Source organism: Oryctolagus cuniculus, chromosome 1, assembly GCF_051225735.1.
Source record: "Oryctolagus cuniculus isolate XC-2025 breed Fujian yellow rabbit chromosome 1, ASM5122573v1, whole genome shotgun sequence".
Lineage (NCBI taxonomy): Eukaryota > Metazoa > Chordata > Mammalia > Lagomorpha > Leporidae > Oryctolagus > Oryctolagus cuniculus.
In genome coordinates, this window is record NC_142867.1 from 137,856,581 (window position 1) to 137,878,029 (window position 21,449).

At 56.3% G+C, this 21,449-nt stretch overlaps 2 protein-coding genes across 8 annotated transcripts in view; one reads left to right on the forward strand and one right to left on the reverse strand.

Moving 5' to 3' along the window:
- The first annotated feature begins 841 nt into the window (after positions 1-841).
- On the forward strand, positions 842-13,525 carry S1PR3 (sphingosine-1-phosphate receptor 3). The gene is made up of 2 exons (XM_051847525.3): positions 842-1,113; positions 10,188-13,525. The coding sequence occupies exon 2, from the start codon at positions 10,335-10,337 to the stop codon at positions 11,439-11,441; it is 1,107 nt and encodes a 368-aa protein (XP_051703485.2). The 5' UTR covers positions 842-1,113; positions 10,188-10,334; the 3' UTR covers positions 11,442-13,525.
- SHC3 (SHC adaptor protein 3) overlaps positions 10,424-21,449 on the reverse strand; it is a 182,763-nt gene continuing 171,737 nt past the window's right edge. For all 7 annotated transcript variants that reach the window (XM_089315808.1, XM_089315803.1, XM_089315802.1 and 4 more), the window contains one exon: positions 10,424-21,360. In XM_089315808.1, the coding sequence (XP_089171934.1) occupies positions 21,296-21,360 (65 nt within the window). In that variant the 3' untranslated portion in view covers positions 10,424-21,295. The remainder of the gene's footprint in view (positions 21,361-21,449) is intronic.

Sequence of the window (21,449 nt, forward strand, 5' to 3'; positions counted from 1 at the left end):
GGGACCAGCTGCCCACTGTGTGAGGACACTGGCCACCCCAGCTATGCAGTGGACAGTCCCTCCCCTTCTCCTTCTGCCCTCTTCTTCTTCCTCCTCCTCCCCAAGCCTTTAGGGGTCCGTGTTTAGGAAGTCAAGGCGTCTGCTTGTGTAATTGAGGGCCTGGCAGTGTCCTCCCACGGACCCTTGTCTGAAGACCTCGCTTGTATTATTTCTCTACACCGGGGACGAAGCCCTGTGTCGGGAACCCAGGCCTGCGCGCAGAGTCCCAGCGAGGATAGGGCGCTACAGGCCTGGCCGGAGGGCAAGCGCCCGCAGCAATGAGAGCTCCCCCCACCCCACAGAAAGCTGCGGGGCGCCGGGTGCTAACCACTGGCCAAGGCTGGGGGGGGGGGGGTCCAGCCGTCTCAAGCGGAAATGTCAGGACGGGAACAATGATAATACTGATAGTAGAATAACAATAGTGACAATGATAACAATCGGCTCAGATTCTGGCAGTCCGCGCTGCAGGGGCTCACCCAAGCCCTGCACCCGGGACCACGGTGGGAAACGACCCCCGCCGGGTCCCAGGGCGCCGGGGATCGGCACCTGGAACTCGCCGGGGTGAGCACCGGGTCTGCGGGCCGGGGCGACTGGGGACGCTGGGGGCTGAGCGGAGGAGCGGGGAAGGGAGTGGAGAGTTGCAGGCGGAGAACTGGGGGAGGGGGCTGGAGCTAGGGCTGGAGGCGGGGAGCTGAGGGGGGCTAGGGCGGGAGAAGGGGAGAGAAGGGGGACTTGGGGAAGGGGCCGGCAGCTGCCGGCGGGAAGATGGTGGGCGGGGAGATGGGGGCGGGGGCGGGGGCTGGGCGGCCTCGAGGGCGGGCTGCTGGAAAAGTTTGCGCCCTGACTCGCCGGAGCAGAAGCTGCGAGAGCGGGTTCCTGGGACACGCGACGGGGGACCGGCACCGAGCGGTGACAAGACGAGCCCGAGGGGACCCCAGGCCCAGGGCGACCTCCCGCTCTTCTTAGCTGCCGCGCCTCGCAGCCCTGAGGGTCCCCGAGCCGACGAAGGGACACCCCGGCTGGCGCGCGCCCCTGGCCAGGATGCCGGCGACCCAGCGCCCTTCCCAGGTCCAGGTGAGTCTAGGGGGTCGGGGGCTGGGGGCGGGCGAGACGCAGACGCCGAGATGCGGGCGGGGAGCAGGGACCACCGGGTCTGCTCTTCCGGCAAAATTCCAGCGGACCGCGGTGCGCTGGTGACCCGTGCGCGCTCTGCGCCCCTGGAGCGCTCCCCTCCACGTCCGCACCCCATTCCCGGGATGTCCGCGCCGGTGGCTCCGCAGCGCCCGCCGGGAGACCGAATGACTTCTCACTGCGAATGCAGCGTTCAAAACGGGATGGGTCTGAAATTATCTGAAAGAAAGGGAGGCCGATCGTCCTGAACTAGTTCCCGCTGTACTTTCCCTTGGACGAGTGGAAAGCTAAGCGCTCCCACCCTTCCCCCTCTCCCCCCGGGGGGCGCTGGGGCGGAAGAGAGCTGTGGTCTTTCGACTGGAAAATTCATTCTTATGAATTACATCTGCCACGAAAGCCCATCTTTCCCGACATCACTCAAACAAGGCAATCGGGGCTGTCAGAATGGGGCTGGAAGACAGCGTCCCCACAATGCAGTCCTTAGGTTCCCACGCAAAATCGGTGTGAGCAAAGCCTGGGAAGGGGCTTCGCCCCGCACCCACTCAGTCTCCGAGGGTCCGTCGGAGCCTCCCTGTCTCCTCCTCCCCACCCTCTCTCTCTTTCTGGCTTTGGACACTCCCAGTGGCATTTTTCTTTGTGGTGTTTTTATATTTAGACATAGAGAGGCACATCTCATTGGACTTTTAAAGGGAACACACTCTACTTTGAACATCACAGTGAAAGAAGGGTGGTAACAGGAGCCGAGGTCCTTTCTGGAATATTGCTTTTAAAATGCAAGCCCCCTCCCCATAGCCCACATCCCAGCCAGCATTCCCAGGTGTCCATCCTGACGCCTCTTTCTAAAATGTGGAATTGGAAGTCACAGATGTTGTGTATAAACAAGTGTTCAAAGTGTTTCTTTTCAATGATTTTTTTCCCCTCAAAGGTGAAAACGTGCAGGCGTGATTAGGAAAGCCAGAAGTTCTATCTAGGAAGTGTAAGGAAAGGTTTGTGTTCCTTAGATGTATGACCGACAGGGCTGGCAGTGTCCGGGGCTGGGGTCAGGAGGGGAAGCAGTGCACATGTTTGTGGACTCACGGGCATATGTGGCTATGCATGTGTGAGCATGTGTGTGTGTGTGTGCACGGGCATGGGTGCGTGGGCTTGAGCGGCTGTGCCAGTCACTGGTGCGGGGCGGGCGCTAGGGCACACGCTGGGTTTTCCCATCAGCAAACGTTCACCTTGGGCCCACTCAGTCACTCGTGTCGCCTGAGGCCAGCCCTGAAGAGCCTCCCCCTAAGATAATGAACTTTGCAGCCATAAAAACCACTGTCCCCTTGAGGCCTGTGACTGTCTCGGGGATGGGACTCCCCTAATGTTCTACCATTTGCAGGTGGCACAAACCCCTGCTCCTGGAGTAGCAGCTTTGTGTGTTGGCCTCATGTCTTATGTCTCAAAATTCAGGATGGATTTTCCTCTTTCTGGAATGTCACGACACTGACTTGATGCCGTGTTTTCCTTCCCTCTTCCTCACTACCCACAGTGTATGTACATATTGCTTTACCAAAAAAAAAAATAATAATAATAAGAAGAAGAATGTGAGTGTGCCACAGTCCTGGAAAACTGGGGTTTGCCCTGCAGTAACATCCATTTTCCTAACTGCGCTTGGTGCTAGTTCCCAAGCCTGCCAGAGACGGGCCCCACCCTGAGCCATCTGTGTTAGCCGGGGCCCCGGGCCAGCAGGCTGTGGGTTACCTGAGCCTTCCTCCTCCTTCCATTTGTCTTCCTAATTCCTGTCTCATCAGTTTGGAACCGTTTCATATGACCTTTGGCCAGTCGTTTGCTGTTCTGTGAATTGCCTTAGGAGATTTTTCCATAAGCTGCTGAAGATGTGTTTAAAAAAAAATATACACCAGTATGCAAGGATTTCAAAAATGTTTTACATGAAAACAAACTTTTAATTTCATTTGCCATGAACTTTTTGAAGTACTCTCAGATATACTGAGTGAAAACCGATCTGGTTTTGGTTAAAAAGACATTTCAATTACTGTTTTCATTATAGCTACTGGGCTTTAGTTTCTCCTCCCTCTCTCCCTCCCTCTCCCTCTGTCTCTCCCCAGTCCTCTGTTTTGCATTCTGTTGTTAAGGAATTGAAGCACTGTTACCTATAAGAGATAAGGCAAGCTCATTTTAAAGATTGCCCAGTGGAGAGTGTGGTGCATAGTGGGTGGATTTGCACGGTCAGCGACCCCTCCTGGTTCCGGGTCCGGGCCGGGAACTGGGGTGAGAGCCCCCGGGGCCAGTCGACCATGCTCTTTGGCCTTACGGGACACGCTCCATTTCCCTGACTTTGAAACATCCCCAGTATTTCAGCAGAGCCCCAACACTTTGCCAGCGGTAGCCAGAAGCGATTCGGCTCTACAGCACACTGGAGAGACACTTGTCACCTCCCAGGGAAAGGACAAGTGGAAAGGTGTCAGCACTGCCACCAAGGACACACGACCCACCCCCCAGTCCCCGCCCCACCCCTGGCCTCAGTGGACATTCGGGAAGCTACCGTGGGAAGCAGATGTGATTGGGCACTGTGCCAGCAGGGCAGAGTGTGGCTCTGGGGACAGATGGGAAGGAGCACAGGCAGACCCCTGGTCAGGGCACAAGTTAACTGCGCATGTCTCCCATACCTGCACTCGTCCTGCGGCAATGACTTGGCAGTAATTCAGTCCTGCATCCTCACTAAGAACAAGCGGGACAGACAATGTTTGGGGGTTGGGGAAACAACAGGTTGGAAAGCAACGATGGTGAGCAGCTTTTTGGGTCAGATGCAATTGCCTTTGTAGAGATGAGACGGGAAGGCCCGGAGGCTGTTCACAGGACAGACGCCTGGAGCTGGTACCTGAGATCCCCGGGGCACAGCTTCCATACCTGGGCTCCCTGTGCTGTGCCCGATTCCATCGTAGTGTGAGCCTCGTTAGCTGTGGAACAGGGCATGTGAACAAGCTACTGGGATGCGGGAAGCCCCACCAGGCGGGCCAATTCACTTCCAAGCTCTGAAAGAGACAAATAGGGGGAAAAAGTCACCCTTCGCTGGGTTTGTCTGCCTGCAAGGGCGGGGGGGCTTCCAGGCAGCTGCATGAATGGGCTCAGATCAAAGCGTCCAGCGTGTGAGGCTGTGTGGGCGATGAGGGCTCTGGAGCAGGGTGAGGTTGCCCAAGAACACACTCATTAGCAAAGGAATTTCGCTGCAGCCCAGAAGGGGCCAACTCATTTCCTTTCTAAATTCTTCTAAACGAAAAATATTAAAAAAAAAAAAAAAACTTGCTTTCCAAGAAATTTTGCTTGTTGGCAGATGCTGGGTGTTTGAATTTGCTTTGGAGGATGAACTTGTTGATGTCCCCGGGAGGACAGGACTGAAAAATGCAGCATCTTGCATCCAGCCGGGAGAGATGTCCCACTCACTATCTTCTTGTGCCTTCATTTTTCATGCAGAAGGAGGGATCCAGACTTGGTAGAAATATTTTTCTTCTTCTTTTTATAGTTTGTTTATTTTCTAAGTGGACATGTGCAGAGAAAGTGCATTGCCAGTGTAGAAAGCACATCTGGAATCCATCTGGGCCCCTCTCCAAGGCTTTCCTGACCCGAGCGCCTGCCACTCCGTGGTTTGGGGGAGGTGGGTACCCCAGACCCTGGCAGGGGCTGACTTGGGTTCATCCGTCATGGAACCATCTTCCAGAAGCTTCTTAATTCTTTCTCCGCACAAAGAAGCAGAAGTGCTGGTGCCTAGGTGTCTTTGGAAGAGGCCCTGGGATCCCAGCGTAATGAGGGTGAAGTGCAACTAGGTAAGCAGGTTCTAAGGGAAACTACAGGATGCAGACCCTCAAGTAAGTCCCTGGCACAGGGTCGTCAGGGGCTTGTTAGCACCGCGCTGGAGTAGGCTTTGTGCTGATGACCCTCAGGCTGGAGACGGCCGCCAGGGCAGCCCACCGTGGGAACCCCGGCCCGCAGCCCGTTGCGCATGCGCCTAAGAGACCAGGCACACTTGTCTGCGTACTAACTAGGTACAGAACTAGTCTGTGTTGAGTCCCTTCTCCCCGCATCGGGCTTTCCGTTTTTTGTTTTTGTTTTTTGTTCAGGTGGAAGTTAAGCAGTGATTGACAGCTCTAGACACTTCTTTTAAAATTAAGCAAAATGTTCTGAAATTGAATAAGCCTCGCTGGTCTGAAAGAAACATGAAATAAAACGAAGCAAAATGGAAGCATGTGTACTGTGTCAGGCCTGCCCTCTGTAGAGAGCCATCCCTGCCCGCTGCAAACATGGGCTTTGCACACCAGGCTTGCCCAGGGCTTAAGAGCCGTCACTGTCTCAGTGCTGGGAAATCCGGCGCCTCCACGCCTGGGCTAAAGCCCATCCCAGGGCCTGCGATACAGCCGCCGCCTGTGACACCAACATCCCCTGTGGCCACTGGTTCCCGTCCCAACAGCTCCACTTCCCATCCAGCTCCTTGCTGCTGTGCCAGGGAAAGCAGAGGACGGCCCAAGTGCTTGGGCCCCTGCCACCCAGGTGGGAGACCCCCCCGTGGAGCTCCAGGCTCTTGGTTTTGGCCTCCCCCAGCTCTGGTCTTTGCAGCTATTGAGGGAGCCGCCCCCTGTTTCTTTGTAACTCTACCTTTCAAATACACAAATCTTGAAAGAGAAGAAAAACATTCCACGGCAGACAGCAGCCCAGCTCAGAAATCTGCCACGGCCGGCTGAAACGGGGCACGTGTTCCCCGAGTGCGTGTCCAACTCCCTCGTTACCTGCACACGGCCGCAGAACAGATTGACCCACGTCTCCGCTCGGCAGTGAGTCGCAGGCAGTGGGTCTCTGCACACCATGGGAGCAGTGAGGTTCATCACACCCACAGGCACGACTCAGGCGAGCGTCCTGTGGGTCCCAGTCACCTGAAGCTCACAAAGCAGCTGAATGGCGCTGCTGCCTGGGGCTGCGCACAGGGTCCCTCCTGTCCCGTGGTGGGTGTGGGTGCTTGTCTCACTGGTGACTGGCAGGCAGGCCCGCACTCCTGCAGTTGCTGACCTGCCAGTGGCTGTTGCCATCAGCTGGCCTCGCCCTGAGTGGGGCTGGCTGACCCCAGGAGACTCCGGTAGGAGCGAGGGGCCAGCAGTCTCCGGGTCTGTGGCTGGCACGCCTGAAAGTTGCAGGGAATTGCATAGCCTGTGGTGCGCCGTGATGTTCTGACGCATCCAAGTTCAGTGCGGACATGAGCCCAGCACTTAGCTCCCAGGATGAGCCTGCTGGGTCCATGTTGATAATTCAGAGAAAATAAGCTTTTGGATTCCAGAAGAGAGACAGCTATATTCCAGTTATGCAGAGTGGAAGGAATCGTATTTAACAACAAAAAAAAATGCTTTTGGAAAACTATGTGATGAGTGCTGTGTTCATTAACAGAAATGATAAATCAAGCAATCGTGGAAAAGTACGCTGGCCCTCAAGAATCACGGCCTTGGTGGGCCTCTGGCACTCCTTACCCGACTTTATTGTGGTTATTTTATTACTGGCTGCTCATCTTTATGGTTTGCTCATGCTTTGCTTTGATCAATTTTTAAAGTTTTTTTTTTTTTTAGAGATTTATTTATTTGTTTGAAAGGCAGAGTTATGGAGAGGCAGAGGCAAAGAGACAGAGGTCTTCCATCAGCTGGTAATGACTGGAGCTGTGTCGATCTGAAGCCAGGATCTGAAGCCAGGAGCCAAGCTTCTCCTGGGTCTCCCATGTGGGTGCAGGGGTCCAAGGACTTGGGCCATCTTCTACTGCTTTCCCAGGCCACAGCAGAGAGCTGGATCGGAAGTGGAGCAGCCAGGACTTGAACCAGCGCCCATATGGGATGACAGCATTGCAGGGAACAGCTTTACCTGCTGTGCTACAGTGCTATCCCTGATCAATTTTTTTATGCAAGGCAAAAGAGAGGAAAGCATACCAGTGGAGCCGTGGGCTGCCCCCCCCTTCCCTCCCCCAGAGCAGGTCCAGAGCTGGTAAGGGGTGTGCTCCCTCCTCCCACACCCCCACACCGTGTGGCAAGGTCAGAGGCATGCAGGACATGCAGAGAGCTGTGGTGCACACAAAGGGTGCAATGAGGCTTTCACGGGGAAAACAAGGCCCAGGAAGGAGACAGGCTGAGTCAGCGAAATATAAAATACACGAGGAGCCTTCAGAACACTCATGGGAATGAGTCTCACAAAACTGCCGTGGCTGCCAGGGCTTTTGCACCAAAATAAACTTCTCCGAATGGCATGTTAAACAAGCTTTTTGAAGCACCTGTATACTGCACCACTGCTCCTTGAAAGGATAAGGAACGTGAATTTGTACTTGAATTTCTGCCCTAGCTGGGGAGGCAGGGCATTGGCGTGGGAATGTCAGTTTGGGGATAGCCTGGGGACACTTTGAAACTAAACCCAGGGCTGGCGCCGTGGCTCACTTGGTTAATCCTCAGCCTGCAGCGCCGGCATCCCACATGGGCGCCGGGTACTAGTCCTGGTCACTCCTCTTCCAGTCCAGCTCTCTGCTGTGGCCCGGGAGTGCAGTGGAGGATGGCCCAAGTACTTGGGCTCCTGCACCCCTAAGGGAGACCAGGAGGAAGCACCTGGCTCCTGGCTTCGGATGGGCACAGCACCGGCCTTGGCGGCCACTTTGGGGGTGAACCAATGGAAGGAAGACCTCTCTCTCTGTCTCTCTCTCTCTCTCTCACTGTCTATAACTCTACCTGTCAAATCAATAAATAAAATAAAAGAAAGAAAGAAACTAAACGCAGACTTGTGGCATCGTGGACAGCACAGGTGGCCGCCTAGCAGTGGAACACAAGGAGGTATCTGCAGCCGCGTGGGAACCTGGCAGGCCCCCGGGGGAGCAGCGCAATGACCACTTCAGCTGGGCCACACAGCTCTCAGGCTGTGGTGCCGGGCTCTGGGGCTTCCTCTCCCGTCTCTGCTGACTCTGCAGTCCCAGCTGAGTCTTGGTCTACACAGGAGGGGGACGGGGGGAGGAGCCCAGCTGACAAGGCAGGGCTGGTGTGGAGTGGGCTCTTGAGTGACAGGGAGAATGGGGGCGGTGACCTCCGCTTGTCCGTCACGGCCAGCCCCGCCTCAGCCCTCAGCTGCTTTGTGCTTTTCTTGTTTGAAGTCAGGACAGGCTGAACCAACATAGCAAGGTTTCTGTCCGTGCTTGGCCTTCAAGCTGACCTCAACCCAAGCCCTCGAGGACGGCCGACAGGTGTCCTGGAGCGAAGGAGCAGAGCAGGGACAGGGATGTCAGCTTACACAGCCCCGGGGCCTCCACAGCCAGCGAGCCCTGGAAGCGCCGAGACGCGGGAAGGCACTGCTGCAGAGTCCTGGTCCTCTCTCGCCCAGCTTAGGAAAACCCAAGGGTGTGCAGGGAGGAGGGCGTGGCCAGAGCCTGCTGCCCCCAGGCGGCCAGGAGAATGGAAACCACTCGGAGCTCCCTCTGCTTCTCAGCCCCACCGTGTCGGGAAAGCCCCAGGACCTTCCGAGGACCGAGCCGTCGCTGCGCCACGACTCCTGCCTGGCAAAGAGCTCGTGTGGGCCCCGGGGACTTCAGATTCTTTTGCGCCCCCCCACAGCGCCCTCTGGCGTTGGAGAGTGGTCTGTGCGCCCCTGAACCCTAGCCACGGTGAACCTGACCATCTCTCCACTGGCTAGGCCCCGTGGGCTGTTAGAAACGAGCTTCGTTTGATCTTCGTTAGGTCTTGGGTCACTTGGATAATGTTCACTGAAGCGCGTTCAGAAAGACCAATGCTGCGTATTAGGGAAGCTAGAAGTGTTGAGCTCCTGGAGGGAGAGTGTTTTCCTGGCGGCAGAGGGCGCTGGGGCGTGAGCATGGAGCAGGCTGGGTAGCAGGCACCACGCAGTGGGAGGAGGGCCGCGTGGTGGCATCCAGCAGCGCAGCAGGGCCCCCACAACTCACAGCACCACGCATCCTATACCGGGCAGGAAGAGAGGCGTGGGGGGGTGCCCAGCACAAAGACCCCACAAATGCTCCAGGCGGTGGAAACGCTGACCACCCTGCCCTTACCTGATCACTACGGGTGGTGCACAAGCAGCGACTTCAACTGCAACTGTTATGCGTCAATTAATGATTTTTAAAACTAAAATAGGTGAGTCGCCTGTGAGCGCTTTCTACCTCGACCCTTGGGTCTGCTTCACCATTGATGACCCAGAGGGGCAGGGTGGACTAAGAACTGAAACTTGGGAACCTTCCAGGCCCTGGTGCTGGGGACACCACCTTCACCCTCTGGCAGAGTGTCAAGTTAGATATTTCTCCTGGCTCAGTGCATCGGTCACATGCTTCTAGCATTCAGGCCACTGAATTTTAAGCCACAGTCAGAGTCAGTGTGGCTTGCATGCTCTCCCTGGCCTCCTCCCCTCTCCCCCTGCCCAGGTCCCGGCTGCTCCCTGAGAGGTGTCCATGGGCCACACCGAGCTGTTTTTCCCTGCCAAGGCTTCGTGGTAAGACCTCGGGGCTCCCTACGGCCCAGACAACTGGTGCCCTTAGAGCTGATTTCTGGTCCTGGTCCCGGCATCCCCCGGGGTAGGGGGAGGTGAGGAGAGGCATCCAGGAAGTGTGGGCGCTTCCCAGGATGTCAGTCCAGAGCCTGCCCGGGAGGCCTTGCATATGGGCAGGCATCATGCCCGCTCCATCCCGGCGACTTGCCCTGGGAAGATCCTGCCTCTCCCTGGGCGAGCGGGAGAGTAGCAGCAGCCGCTGGGCGGTGCACGAGGACTAAGTGGCCAGCATTTCCTGGTGCCCTGAGGTTTGCAGATGGGAGCGTTTTCTTGGCCTGTGTGTCCTGGGCGCATGACCACATGATGCGCGCTCGCTTTCCCAGGCTCCCTCCATCACTTAGGAACGAGGCTGGTGTTCGACCCTCTCTGCCTCCGTGTCTTTCCTGCCTCTCTCCCGCACCGGCGTGGCGGTCGTTCGCCGCGGGGCGTTCGCCTTGCTAACCCAGGCCCTTCCTCTTGCCTCCTTGTAGGAGCCCATCTCCAACAGCCCTGCCGGCGGAGTCCCCGGCCCGCGCCTTGTCGCAGCCAGAGTCGCCGCAGGCCTGGTGCCCTGAAATGGACGTGACTCGGGCGCCCTCCGGTGGACCGTGGAGCTAGCCGCCTGCGAATGCCGAGCCATGGCCGCCGCCGCGGGGAACGAGACGCTGCGGGCGCATTACAGCTACGTGGGGAAGCTGCAGGGCAGGATGAGGGACCCCTCCGAGGGCAGCACGCTCACCACCGTCCTCTTCCTGGTCGTCTGCAGCTTCATCGTCTTGGAGAACCTGATGGTTCTGATCGCCATCTGGAAGAACAATAAATTTCACAACCGCATGTACTTTTTCATCGGCAACCTGGCGCTCTGCGACCTGCTGGCAGGCGTGGCCTACAAGGTCAACATCCTGATGTCCGGCAAGAAGACGTTCAGCCTGTCGCCCACCGTCTGGTTCGTCAGGGAGGGCAGCATGTTCGTGGCCCTGGGCGCGTCCACCTGCAGCTTGCTGGCCATTGCCATCGAGCGGCACCTGACCATGATCAAGATGCGGCCGTACGACGCCAATAAGAAGCACCGCGTCTTCCTGCTGATCGCCACGTGCTGGCTCATCGCCTTCTCGCTGGGCGCGCTGCCCATCCTGGGCTGGAACTGCCTGCACAACCTCCCCGACTGCTCCACCATCCTGCCCCTGTACTCCAAGAAGTACATTGCCTTCTGCATCAGCATCTTCACGGCCATCCTGGCGACCATCGTGATCCTGTACGCGCGCATCTACTTCCTGGTCAAGTCCAGCAGCCGCAAGGTGGCCAGCCACCACAACTCGGAGCGCTCCATGGCCCTGCTGCGCACCGTGGTGATAGTGGTGGGCGTATTCATCGCCTGCTGGTCCCCGCTCTTCATCCTCTTCCTCATCGACGTGGCCTGCAGGGTGAAGGAGTGCCCTGTCCTGTTCAGGGCTCAGTGGTTCATCGTGCTGGCCGTCCTCAACTCCGCCATGAACCCCGTCATCTACACGCTGGCCAGCAAGGAGATGCGGCGCGCCTTCTTCCGTCTGGTCTGCACCTGCTTGGTCAGGGGCCGGGGGGCGGGCGCCTTGCCCGTCCAGCCGGCTCTTGACCCAAGCAGAAGCAAATCAAGCAGCAGCAACAACAGTAGCCACTCCCCGAAGGTGAAGGAAGACCTGCCCCACGCGGCCGCCTCGTCCTGCCTTGTGGACAAAACGCTGCAGAACGGGATCCTGTGCAAGTGAGCAGCTCCACGCACCTCGTGCTGCAGCCCCGATCTTATTTATTGCGTGCATCGCTGCCTCCCCCTGGGCCTTCCCGTGCTCTCGCTGGGGAGCCTACTTGGTGATGCCCGCCAGTCTGCCCTGTGTGGATGCCCCCCTAGGAAGGGGACCCAGGGGGCCGCCCACCTACCCCATTGAGGACCACCCCATTGAGGAAATCTGAATGCATTAAGCTGATGACGTCACCCGCTCCCTCCTGCTGGGTCCCAGGCCCTGCTCTTCTTGTCCCAGAGAGGGCAGTCATGGACCACCCGGTGCCCTGTGTTTCTCCGTGCGCCCTGGACAGCATTCTACACTACGCAGACTGCACATACGATGGACGCTTCTGTATTCGTACCTTTTTACATCGTGCAGAGTTCCCGTTCTAGGTCTTTGCCTTGTGGTACCTCCCTAAAGTCTGGACACGCCACACAGCTGTGTAACAAGTTGTATAGGTGTGTTCTGACTGCACCTCCAGGTACAAGGACGTGGTCGTGAGCCAGGTGGACATGCCATCCCTGGTCTCCTCGGACTGACATTAAGTCTCAAAGTTAGAAGATTTGAAGGCCCTAGTTCAAGGCTGGCCCCACACATGTAAGACTGACCCAAGCCAGCCCTGTGATCCTTTGCTTTTGTGTCCCTGGCTAAGCGCAAGCACTTCCAAAAGCCAAACTGTGTGACTGTGCTGGCGTTTCTGCAAACCACGGAAGAGCCAGCCAAATTCTTGGAGGAGCTGGAGCCCTTGACCCTTCAGAAAAAGACCCCCCTCCTCCCGGGGCAGAGGCAGAGGCGACCTCTGGTCTGGGGAGCCATGGTGTGTTCGGTGTGACTAGGGTGTCCCTGCAAGAGATGAGGCTTCCAGGACAGCACTTTGGTTCCGCGTGAGGTTTGATTGCGTATGAAAAGCACCAACGCGGCACCATGCACGCTGTCGCCACCTGGTGGCCGGAGCCATCAGCACACTCACTCCTGAAAGCCATGAGCTTTTTAGGTTGGGAGGTGTGAGCTCGCCACGCCTGCACCGTCCTGCAGTTTCACTTCCCAACAAAAGTCGAAGTCACTCTGTTTCCCGTACAAAGGGACGATGCAGGAGACGTTGCCACACGTGCCCCTCCCTGTGGATTCCCCGTGCAACACGCAAGGGTGAAAATGGGAACACCTTGTAGCACAGGCACAGGCACCAGCTGCTGTGCGGAGTTCTTTGTGAGAATGGGCACAGAACCAACTTGTAGAAGGACTCTGTCCCTTGGGTGACCCTCACACCACCGCCCCCTGTTGTTTTCTGGGTTCAGTGAGAAGGTTGCCTAAGACTTAAAGGGGCACTCTTAACTCCTGATTGCCGTCTGACGCAAGGTACTCCCATGGGAGAGCATTCCCATGTGTCCTGGGTCACCTCCACCTACTGACCAAAGACTTCCCCGATTCTTGTTCCTAATGACACAGAACCTCCCGGTGTGGAGACGCTCCTTGGGACTTGCTTTGTTGCCTTCTCTAATCCCTGAAAAGTAGCTGATTCTCTCATCAAATAGCATGAGAAAGCCACAGGGCATTTCTAGAAAAGACTGGGGGTTAAGCCCAAGCATTCAGTGTTGCCTTCCCACATTGCTAACAAGAGGAGCTTGCACTTTGTGTCACAGGTACGAGTTGCTGTGGGGGCCCTGGCTCCCTCTGCCACTGCTCCTAGGAACACCGCGCCCGCTAACCCAGCTTCCATGCGTCGTGAGTTTTAGCTTGCACCGAAGCCGTCAGGATTTGCGGTGTGATGTCGGCCCCTGCGGGATAACACCAATCTGAATTAAAGACACACCAAAAACAGTAACTGTGCTGATCTGATAGGTGCCAGACTGCTCCCTTTGAACCCCATCTGTGTGTTCCCCGCCAGCCCGTCGGTGGTAACTTAGAAGCTGTGCATCTCAGACCCTCACCTAGAAGTCCAGAAACAGGTGATCTTAGACGCCGCCGAGTATCTGTGCATTGGATCTCTCTTCAGTTAGCAACCTGTACTATTTCCAATGTAGGTTTGTTAAAAAACCAAATAAAACCAAAAGCCTTTGTATACACGTGTACTTGGAAGTGCACACGGTGCGACTGTTTTGTTTCCATGGAGACCGCCCCTCGAGCTGTGTGAGTGGACGGGCCCGTTCCCCACCTGTTTCCTGTGCCTCCTGGCTTTTTCGGGAATTAGAGCCCATTCTGAGCCCCTGGTGTCGGTGTCCCCTCGAACCCTGCACTGTGGCGGATGGCGTGTTAATGAGGCGTGTAGTGGGCGTCAGTGACAGCATACTCGGTTGATCCCAGGTGCCGAGGAAGAGTGAAAAAGGTCTCTCCTGACGGCAGGAGAATTGTAAGAGCCAGGGCAGCGAAAGGGGCATGAGATGTCTGCTGCTGCTTCATCTGCTGCTGTTTATGCGAGCACAGGGGACAGACGAGAACCGGCCCCTTCCACCGGCTTTGCCCTCACGGCCTCTGTCTGGGGTTCCATGGAAAACAAGCCCGCATGGCTACGACTGGTGATGAGATGCCTGCCCCCAACGCACCTGTGCCCTTTTGGCTCTGTCCAGGGCTCCGGATCACAGAAGCCAACAGGTCCCCAGGCCGCGCCCCCGCTGAGCCATGCTTTCCCTTCCATGCCCTTGATGGATGGGGTAAGATTTGACTCTGTTTTCCCAGAAATCTCCCCGGGGAGGAACTGAGAAACCTGCACTCCCGGGAAAAGTTTCACAGTCTCCCCTCCCCAGTCCCTCTCTTTCACAGGACGCAGTGCCAGACCCACATCCAAAGGAAGATTTTTTTTTTTCCCAGAAGCCTTTATTGCCAGCAGAGTTACACCGACAGTCATTTCAACAATTAGCTGTTTTTAAAAAAATGGTTGTTTGTCTCAACCCTTGAGTTACTCTGCACTGGTCAAGAGCCTTTCACAGAAATGTAACAAGGTACATTGTATAGAAAACATCTAATTACATGACCAACTCCATGCTTTTCACTTGTATCTACGTGTAAAACCTCAACACCCAAATGTTTTATTTTTAGTATCTAAGTCGAATATCCAAAGGGCTTGCCTACAAGCAGCTATGCACACCCACCGTTCCGAGAATCAAGGCACGGAGTCCCACTGCCAGGACGAGGAGTGTAGCATCGCCTGGGCCATCCTCGGCTCCCGGGCCCGTGGCGGCTCGTGGGGATCCCGTGGGATTCCCTCGCCTGCTGCTCCCAGAGGCCCAGGATGAGCCAGGGGCCTCAGGCAGGGCTTGTCGTGGAGACCCCGTGGTTTCCTGTGGGAGTGCAGGGGACTGAAGGTGAGGAGGGGGCCGTAAGCCAGTTCTCCTCACCTGCTGTACCGTCCCGGCTCCAAAACGTCAGCCAAATGTCCTAGGTCTTGTCGTGTTTTTCACAGAACAAAGATTGCGAAACTTGGAGTCCCTTTTTGTGTTTCCACTCCTCAGAGATGCCCAGCTGGCCGGGGTCTCCCAGAGGCAGAGCTGAAGGCCATGAATGAGCAACAAACAGTCTTCAGATAATACTCATGGGCCAAGATGTGACAATTACCATCCAGCTGCTTTTTTTTAAAAAAAAAGTAGTAAATATCATTACACATTAAATTGACATGGAGTTGCCGCCTAATCCAGGGATTTCGACACCAAATATTTCATTTTGCATAAAAAGAAACATTCACATAGTTAATTTTACAATAATCCGGAACAACTGTATGCAGAGGTCAGGAAGAACAGAGAACAGTCTGCTTGCAACCCACACATAGTCATTACAAAACAAGGGAGCTCCATGTCCCAACACGGATTGTTCATTGTGTTAAAAGTGTCTATGTGAGTGTGAATTCACTACCTCAGCAGCTCAGGGCCAGAGCACTCACTCCCCATGCACATGGTGTTCTAACTATAGCATCTCAAGATGAGACAAAAGTAAAAGTAGAAAGTCAGAATTGTCTGAGGTTTGATTTCCGGTTCTCTAAGAATGGTCCTTCCAGCCATGAGGAAGGAGCCTGCGTGTTTGGGGCCTCAGGGATTCATTTATCCGGGGCACCTGTGACAGCAGAGAGGGCAAAACGTGGAGCCTGGTGCACCTGCCCTCCCCTGCGGCATCTCCTCTGATGCTGGCCACTCACCTGCGCCAGGTGAGCCCAAAGCCTGCCACACCCTCGCCTGCCTCCTCTGACACCACGTCTACCTCCTGTCCGAAGCCCTCCCAGGGTCTCACACCCCCCTGGGCATCTGCCCTCGCTGGTCCTGTTGAACTTGGGACACTCCTACACTGCAAGGTCTGGTCACACTCCCACAGCCTAGTGTGTGCTCATCCCGTGCGAGATGATAAACTCAGGCAGAAACTTCCGTGTCCCACAAGCCTGGGACAGGGCCTGCCACCTAGAAGCTAACGTACAAATGAGGTCAAGCAGGCTGGTTAGGAACGCTGAGCAGTGCACCCGTGTGCCACTGTCCCACCAGGGGCCAGCCGCCTTCCCACACAAAGGCGTCGCCTGGAGCTACACACTGTTAGAGAAAGGAAGTTGCAAGGCTGCATTCTTTTCATTCTCCCTCTGTCCCTCTTCTTTCCTGTCCTCCCCGCCGGCTTCTCTTCCCTCTGTCACTTCCTGCAGTGGGCTTCCCGCCCTCACTGACCTCGTGTCCTGCCCCCACCCCGTCAGTGCTTGGCTCTCACAGCTGTAGCATCCAGGACCCTCCTCCAGGGTCCACAGACCCCAGGACCTGTTTGTCCACAAATAACTTTGCAGCTGTCCTTTTGAGTGCAAAACCAAAACCCAGAGAAGACTCCTCAGATGCACCTCACAGAACCCATCTGTGTGTATGTGCGCACCGAGAGATGCTTGCTCATTTTAATCAACCAAATGTATGCAGGTGTGTACATACGTGTGCAATGCACACTCACTAATTCTGGTATAAAGTTGCAATTTTCCTGGCAGCTGTAAAACATGCCAGTTTGAAAACTGCATTTGTTGCTGCAAACTGATAAATATGTATAAGCCCCATTCTAAATAAATTGTGGCTGGCAGATGGCATTTTATCTGCCAGCAATGGTTGCATGGAATTATCAATGCATAATCATCTCCCATTTATAAATTCCCAGCATGGGCCCTGGGATCCACAGTACGAGGTGAGACGGAAGCCTCATCAGCATCAGTTGGCGGCGAAAAGCCAACAGCTAGAGAGGTTCTCAAAGTCGGGACACCTGCGCCGGCATCAGCCTGAAATTCCTTTGGAGTACAGACTCTTGGGGCTCCCTTGGGCCCAGTGATGGGGAGGGATGGGCTCCAGCACCAGCTGGTTCTGCTACCTGCCTCCCAGCCCAAGGCTGCTTACCACCAATACCTAACTGTGCCCGGGTCCCCCTAATTGGGCAGTGCCCAGGTGTGCACAGAGAGGTCTGAACCTGTCCCCAGAAACGGCCTTTTCTACCAGTGGGGGGCTTTCTTCCCCGGTACTGGCTAAGTCTGCAGTGCCCTGCCGCTGCCCACACCTGGCTAGCTCTTGCCTTCTGCACTCCCCTCCCTCTCCATTCCGAGGACCGCTGCCCAAGTAAACCAGGACACACACGCAGATCCAGATCCTCTCTCTGGGTCTGGTTCCAGCAGAGCCCCTACTGAGGAAGTAGATGCCCGGCCCCTTGGTCTGAGTGACTGGGGCCTGAAGCATTTGGAAACAGAGTGCGATTGAAAAACCAGAGACAGGAGTCCCAGGACGGCCTTCATGGCAGGCCCACAAGGGCAGGGACTTGGGAACTCCCCACTGCTGCCCGATTCAGCCACTGACCAGTGAGCCTCGGGAGCCATGGGAGTCACCCGGCTCCCATGTCCTCCTCTGAGAAATGGGCCCCTCCCTTCCTTGGGATCCTGCATGGGGCCAACACTTAAAGGCTTTGCTTTATGTGCTAGGAACTGGGTTTTTCCACTTTGTCTTTCTCAGTACCAACTCTAAAAGTTGCACGCAAGAACCGGAGTATTATTCTGAGACCCAGTGGGATCCCTTGGCCGTGGCCACTTGCCATCTTCCCACAATCCTCCTCTGCCTTCCACTGCACAGTCCACAGAAAGAGATTTAAGGACACACCCAACCCGGGCCCTTGAGGCCCAGGTTTGTGAATGAACACTCCAGAAAGGCAGCACTCCTCACACTTACACAACTCACCCACCCCTACGCCCTCTCGTGGTACAGCCTTGCAATGTGGAGCAAGCCCAGGCTCAGGGCTTGGGCACCCAGCCTGTGGCCACAGGGCGCTGGATGTGTAAGAGCTGGGATTGGACAGAGGTGTCCAGCACCACCAGCACTGCCCTGGGGAGGGCTGAAGTCCAGGCCTCTGCCAGGCTCAGCACACAGGAAGGCGATGTGGTCTGGCCTGCAGGTGTGACCGGTGCAGAGGAAGCAAGGGCCAGGGCGTCTGTGTTCTGAGCCACTGCTTAGGAACGGAGCTCCCAGGACGGAGCGCTGCATTTTAGAGCTGGGGCATCAGGAGACCCCAGGACATGGCATGCAGGTTGGACGCACCCAGTCCTTTGGCCACACTGTTTATGCAACTGCCCGCCTGATTCTACAGGGAGCTATGCAGAGGAGCCTTGTGGGTCAAGATCGACACTGACCTTGACCACTAAGAGCCAAACCCCTGGGAGGCCTGGCCAGCTGAGTCACCCAGGAGGGTGGGGTGCAAGGGGAGGCCACGTCTCAGGAGCAGAGAGGGGCCATGGCCAATGGCCAACCTGCTCCATGCTCCGGCAGACACGGGGATCTGGGTGGAGTGGTGGTCCCAGGAGGGGGCTGCAGGGACATGGGGCACACTCATGGGCCCAGCACAGCACACAGCAACCGTGGGAGCCCTTGGGTGCACGGTGTGGTGCTGCTGCACCCGTGTCTGTGGCCAGCAGCCTGCTCCACCTGCGGTGCCCAGGCGGAGATGTAGGCTCAGAACTTGTGAGGATGAGGGGCCCGGCGCTGGGCAGCGGGGTGGCCCTCTCAGGCTCACCTGTGACTCTGGGGCTCTGAGCACCGGCCGGCACCCAGCAGAGCAGGGGGAATGCCAGGCACACAGAACAGCTCTGCTGCCCACTGCCTGCATGGCCCCAGGCGAGGGGCGATGCCTACCTAAGCCTGGGTCTCGCCCTGGGCAAGTGTGGCTCGTGGGGAGGGCTCGTCCCCACGGCGTTGGCAGGAGCCCTGAGACAGCTCGTGGGTGGGCTCCAGCGCCCTTTGCAAGGGACAGAGACGAGGATCAGAAAACCACAGTTGTGGTTTGAAATCTGTCTGAAATCTGCTCCAAGGCCTAAAAAGGAGGGCCCATTTTCTCACATGCTGCTCTCCCAGGGTCACTGACCTGCTCATCTGAGCTTAAGACTCTATGTTTTCAATTACTATGGAAAAGAAAAAAAAATTGACTCCAATTCTTTAAATCCTCTAAATTGATGCTCATGCAAAAATATATATTACTACATTGCCTATCACCCTCAAAATACACACTGACTTCAGAGTGCACAGAGGCCCAAATGTCACACTGCTACTTCTTAAATACCCACAAGAATAAAAAGAAAGTCGCTCCAACCTTATGCTGTTCATGGTTTTTCACCCTCGTTTCCTACTTTGCCAGGACCTTGATGGCAGCTTTGTGGCTTGGGGAATGCCAGACCTCAAGAGAAGGTCACTTGATCCTTTTATAAAAAATCAAGGGGCAGAGAGAGTATAGTGTCATCTGCTGGCCCATTCCCCAGATGCCCACACCAGCCTGGGGTGGAGTGGGGACAGAGCCAGGAGCCAGGAACTCAGTCCAGGTCTCCCACGCAGGTGGCAGGGAAAGCAAGGACTGCCTCCCAGGGTCTGCACTGGCGGGAAGCAGGACTCAGGAGCCTGAGCCTGACTCAGGATGGAACCCATGCACTCTGTTGCAGGCATCTTACCCGTAGGTTGGATCTTTATGTGTAGGCCACATTGGCACACAGGGGTACTGGACCCATATGTGTATCTACAGGGCCACCGTCCTCGCTGGACAGAAGCACAGTGCGGTTTTCAGAGCCACTGGCCCCGGGAATCTGACTGTTTGTAATTCGACAGCCTGAGCTGGCTGCCACCAGCATCCTAGCTCAGACACCTTGGAGCAAGGCATCCACACTGCACCTGGATCTGAAACCATTCCCAGAAGCAGCAGGGTGGTTTACACTGGTGCCAGGCTCCCCAGAGCCCCACTCCACCACAGAACAGTCTAGAAGACTGACTCCATCATCAGCTTGGATCCACTGGACCCTCAAAGGGTAAAAACTCCATAGAAGCCTGGCACGTGCTCTGTCTCCACCCTGTCCTCTTCCCTGTCCGGCGGTGCAGGGTGGCCCAGCAAGGCCCAGCAACCGTGGCTGCACAGCTCCGTGCTGCCCTGCCTGACTACAAATGAGCACATGGCAACCGCCCCGAGCCACCGGGCCACACAACACTCCAAGAGCCGAAGCCGGGGTCACACCCTTAGCAGGAGAACTTGACAAAAGCAAGGCACACCAGATTTCTCAAGCTCGCTCCATGCTATCAGTGGGCAACTCTGAATGTGTGAGACGTGTCCTTTGTCCAACGGAGCAAGTGTGCTGTCTGCCCTGGGTGTCACCACCCAGGAGCCAAGGTCACAGCACCAGGAGGAGGCGCCAGAGAGCACATGCATGCTCTCATTCTTTCTAGGACAGCCTCTGTGACACCACGGGGTGATCTAAGCCGAGGTGTTTCTACTCTAAACACCATCAGGTCTAACACCCAAGGGCCCATTAGGAAACAACCTGGAAGGAAGAGGGTTAAGACTAGGAGCTGTAGGGGAGCAGCCTCCGGAAACCTTGCCCTGGGGACCGTAAGGCAGCTTAGCGTCCCCTGCGCAAGGCAGAACCGCAAACTGACTCCAAAGACCCAGGAGTGGCCGCAGCTGTGCCTGTCCGGGGGACTGCACTTGGTCTTCGGCTGGCCCCTTCCCCCTGTGTCTTTTCTCTGTCGAGTGAACACACAGGGAGCGTGGGGAGGAAGCAACCCACCCACAGCCGCCGCCAGCAGCCTGGGATCAACGCGCCCTCCCCCTACCAGAAGGCCATCTAAAACCACAAATTGGCCTCAACTCCCCTTCTGCACGCCCATTTTCTCATTGCACGGATGAGAACGGGAGAAGCATTTGCCAATCAAGACTCCGATCGGTGCGGCTTATGTGGCGCCGTACTTGGCATAAAATGAATCCCCAAGGCTCCTCGCACAACCGGAGGCAAGGGTGACAGGGCCCCGCTGGGGGCGCTGGAAACCCACCTGTTGCTCTGTCGTCCGGTGCTGGAGGCGGGGCACAGGCGGCGGACGCTGCACAGCCGGGGGCTGGGGGCGCGGCAAACGCAGGGCCAGCCCGCCGTTTGGGCGGCGTGCTGCCTTCTTGTATTACAATCCTACGTGTATTGCCCAAACCTCCCGCTTGCCTCTTTTCCCCTTGGATTGTGCTTATTGGGTAAAACTGCAGGCTTACACCTTCCTAGAGGGATTTCCCAGTGGAATGGTTCAGCTGAATTCAATTTTTGCCTGGACAACTACAAACTTTTTTTTTTTTTTCATTAAAAACATACAGCACAGAACATTAGTCTTACATCTTTCTTAGTCTTAAAAAATATAAATATAGAGGGATAATTTGTACAGGATGTATAGGTATGTACACCTTTAGTATGCATATGAGAGATCTGGAGCAAGTTTATAAAACTTGAACTTGGGCTCTGAGCCCACAAGCAGCTGGCCGGGCTCCCACGCTAGCCCTGGTCTCCCGGGGGTCTCCTCTCCACCGGCTGCTGCAGGCACAGCTCGCTCCCCGCCGAGACGATGGGCACGCTACTCTCCAGGTGGTGGTTGATGAGGTGGCTGATGCTGTCGAAGACCCTGTCCTTTGTCCGGATCTGTGAGAGAGGCAGAGGGGAGACTGAGCATGTTCCGTGGCAGGTTTGGGGCTGGGGAGGGCTCCCCGGGGACCAGCCCGGTTGCTGAC

Bases quoted from the DNA above. Each gene is read 5' to 3' on its own strand.
- S1PR3 (XM_051847525.3), top strand. From the start codon at position 10,335: ATGGCCGCCGCCGCGGGGAACGAGACGCTGCGGGCGCATTACAGCTAC.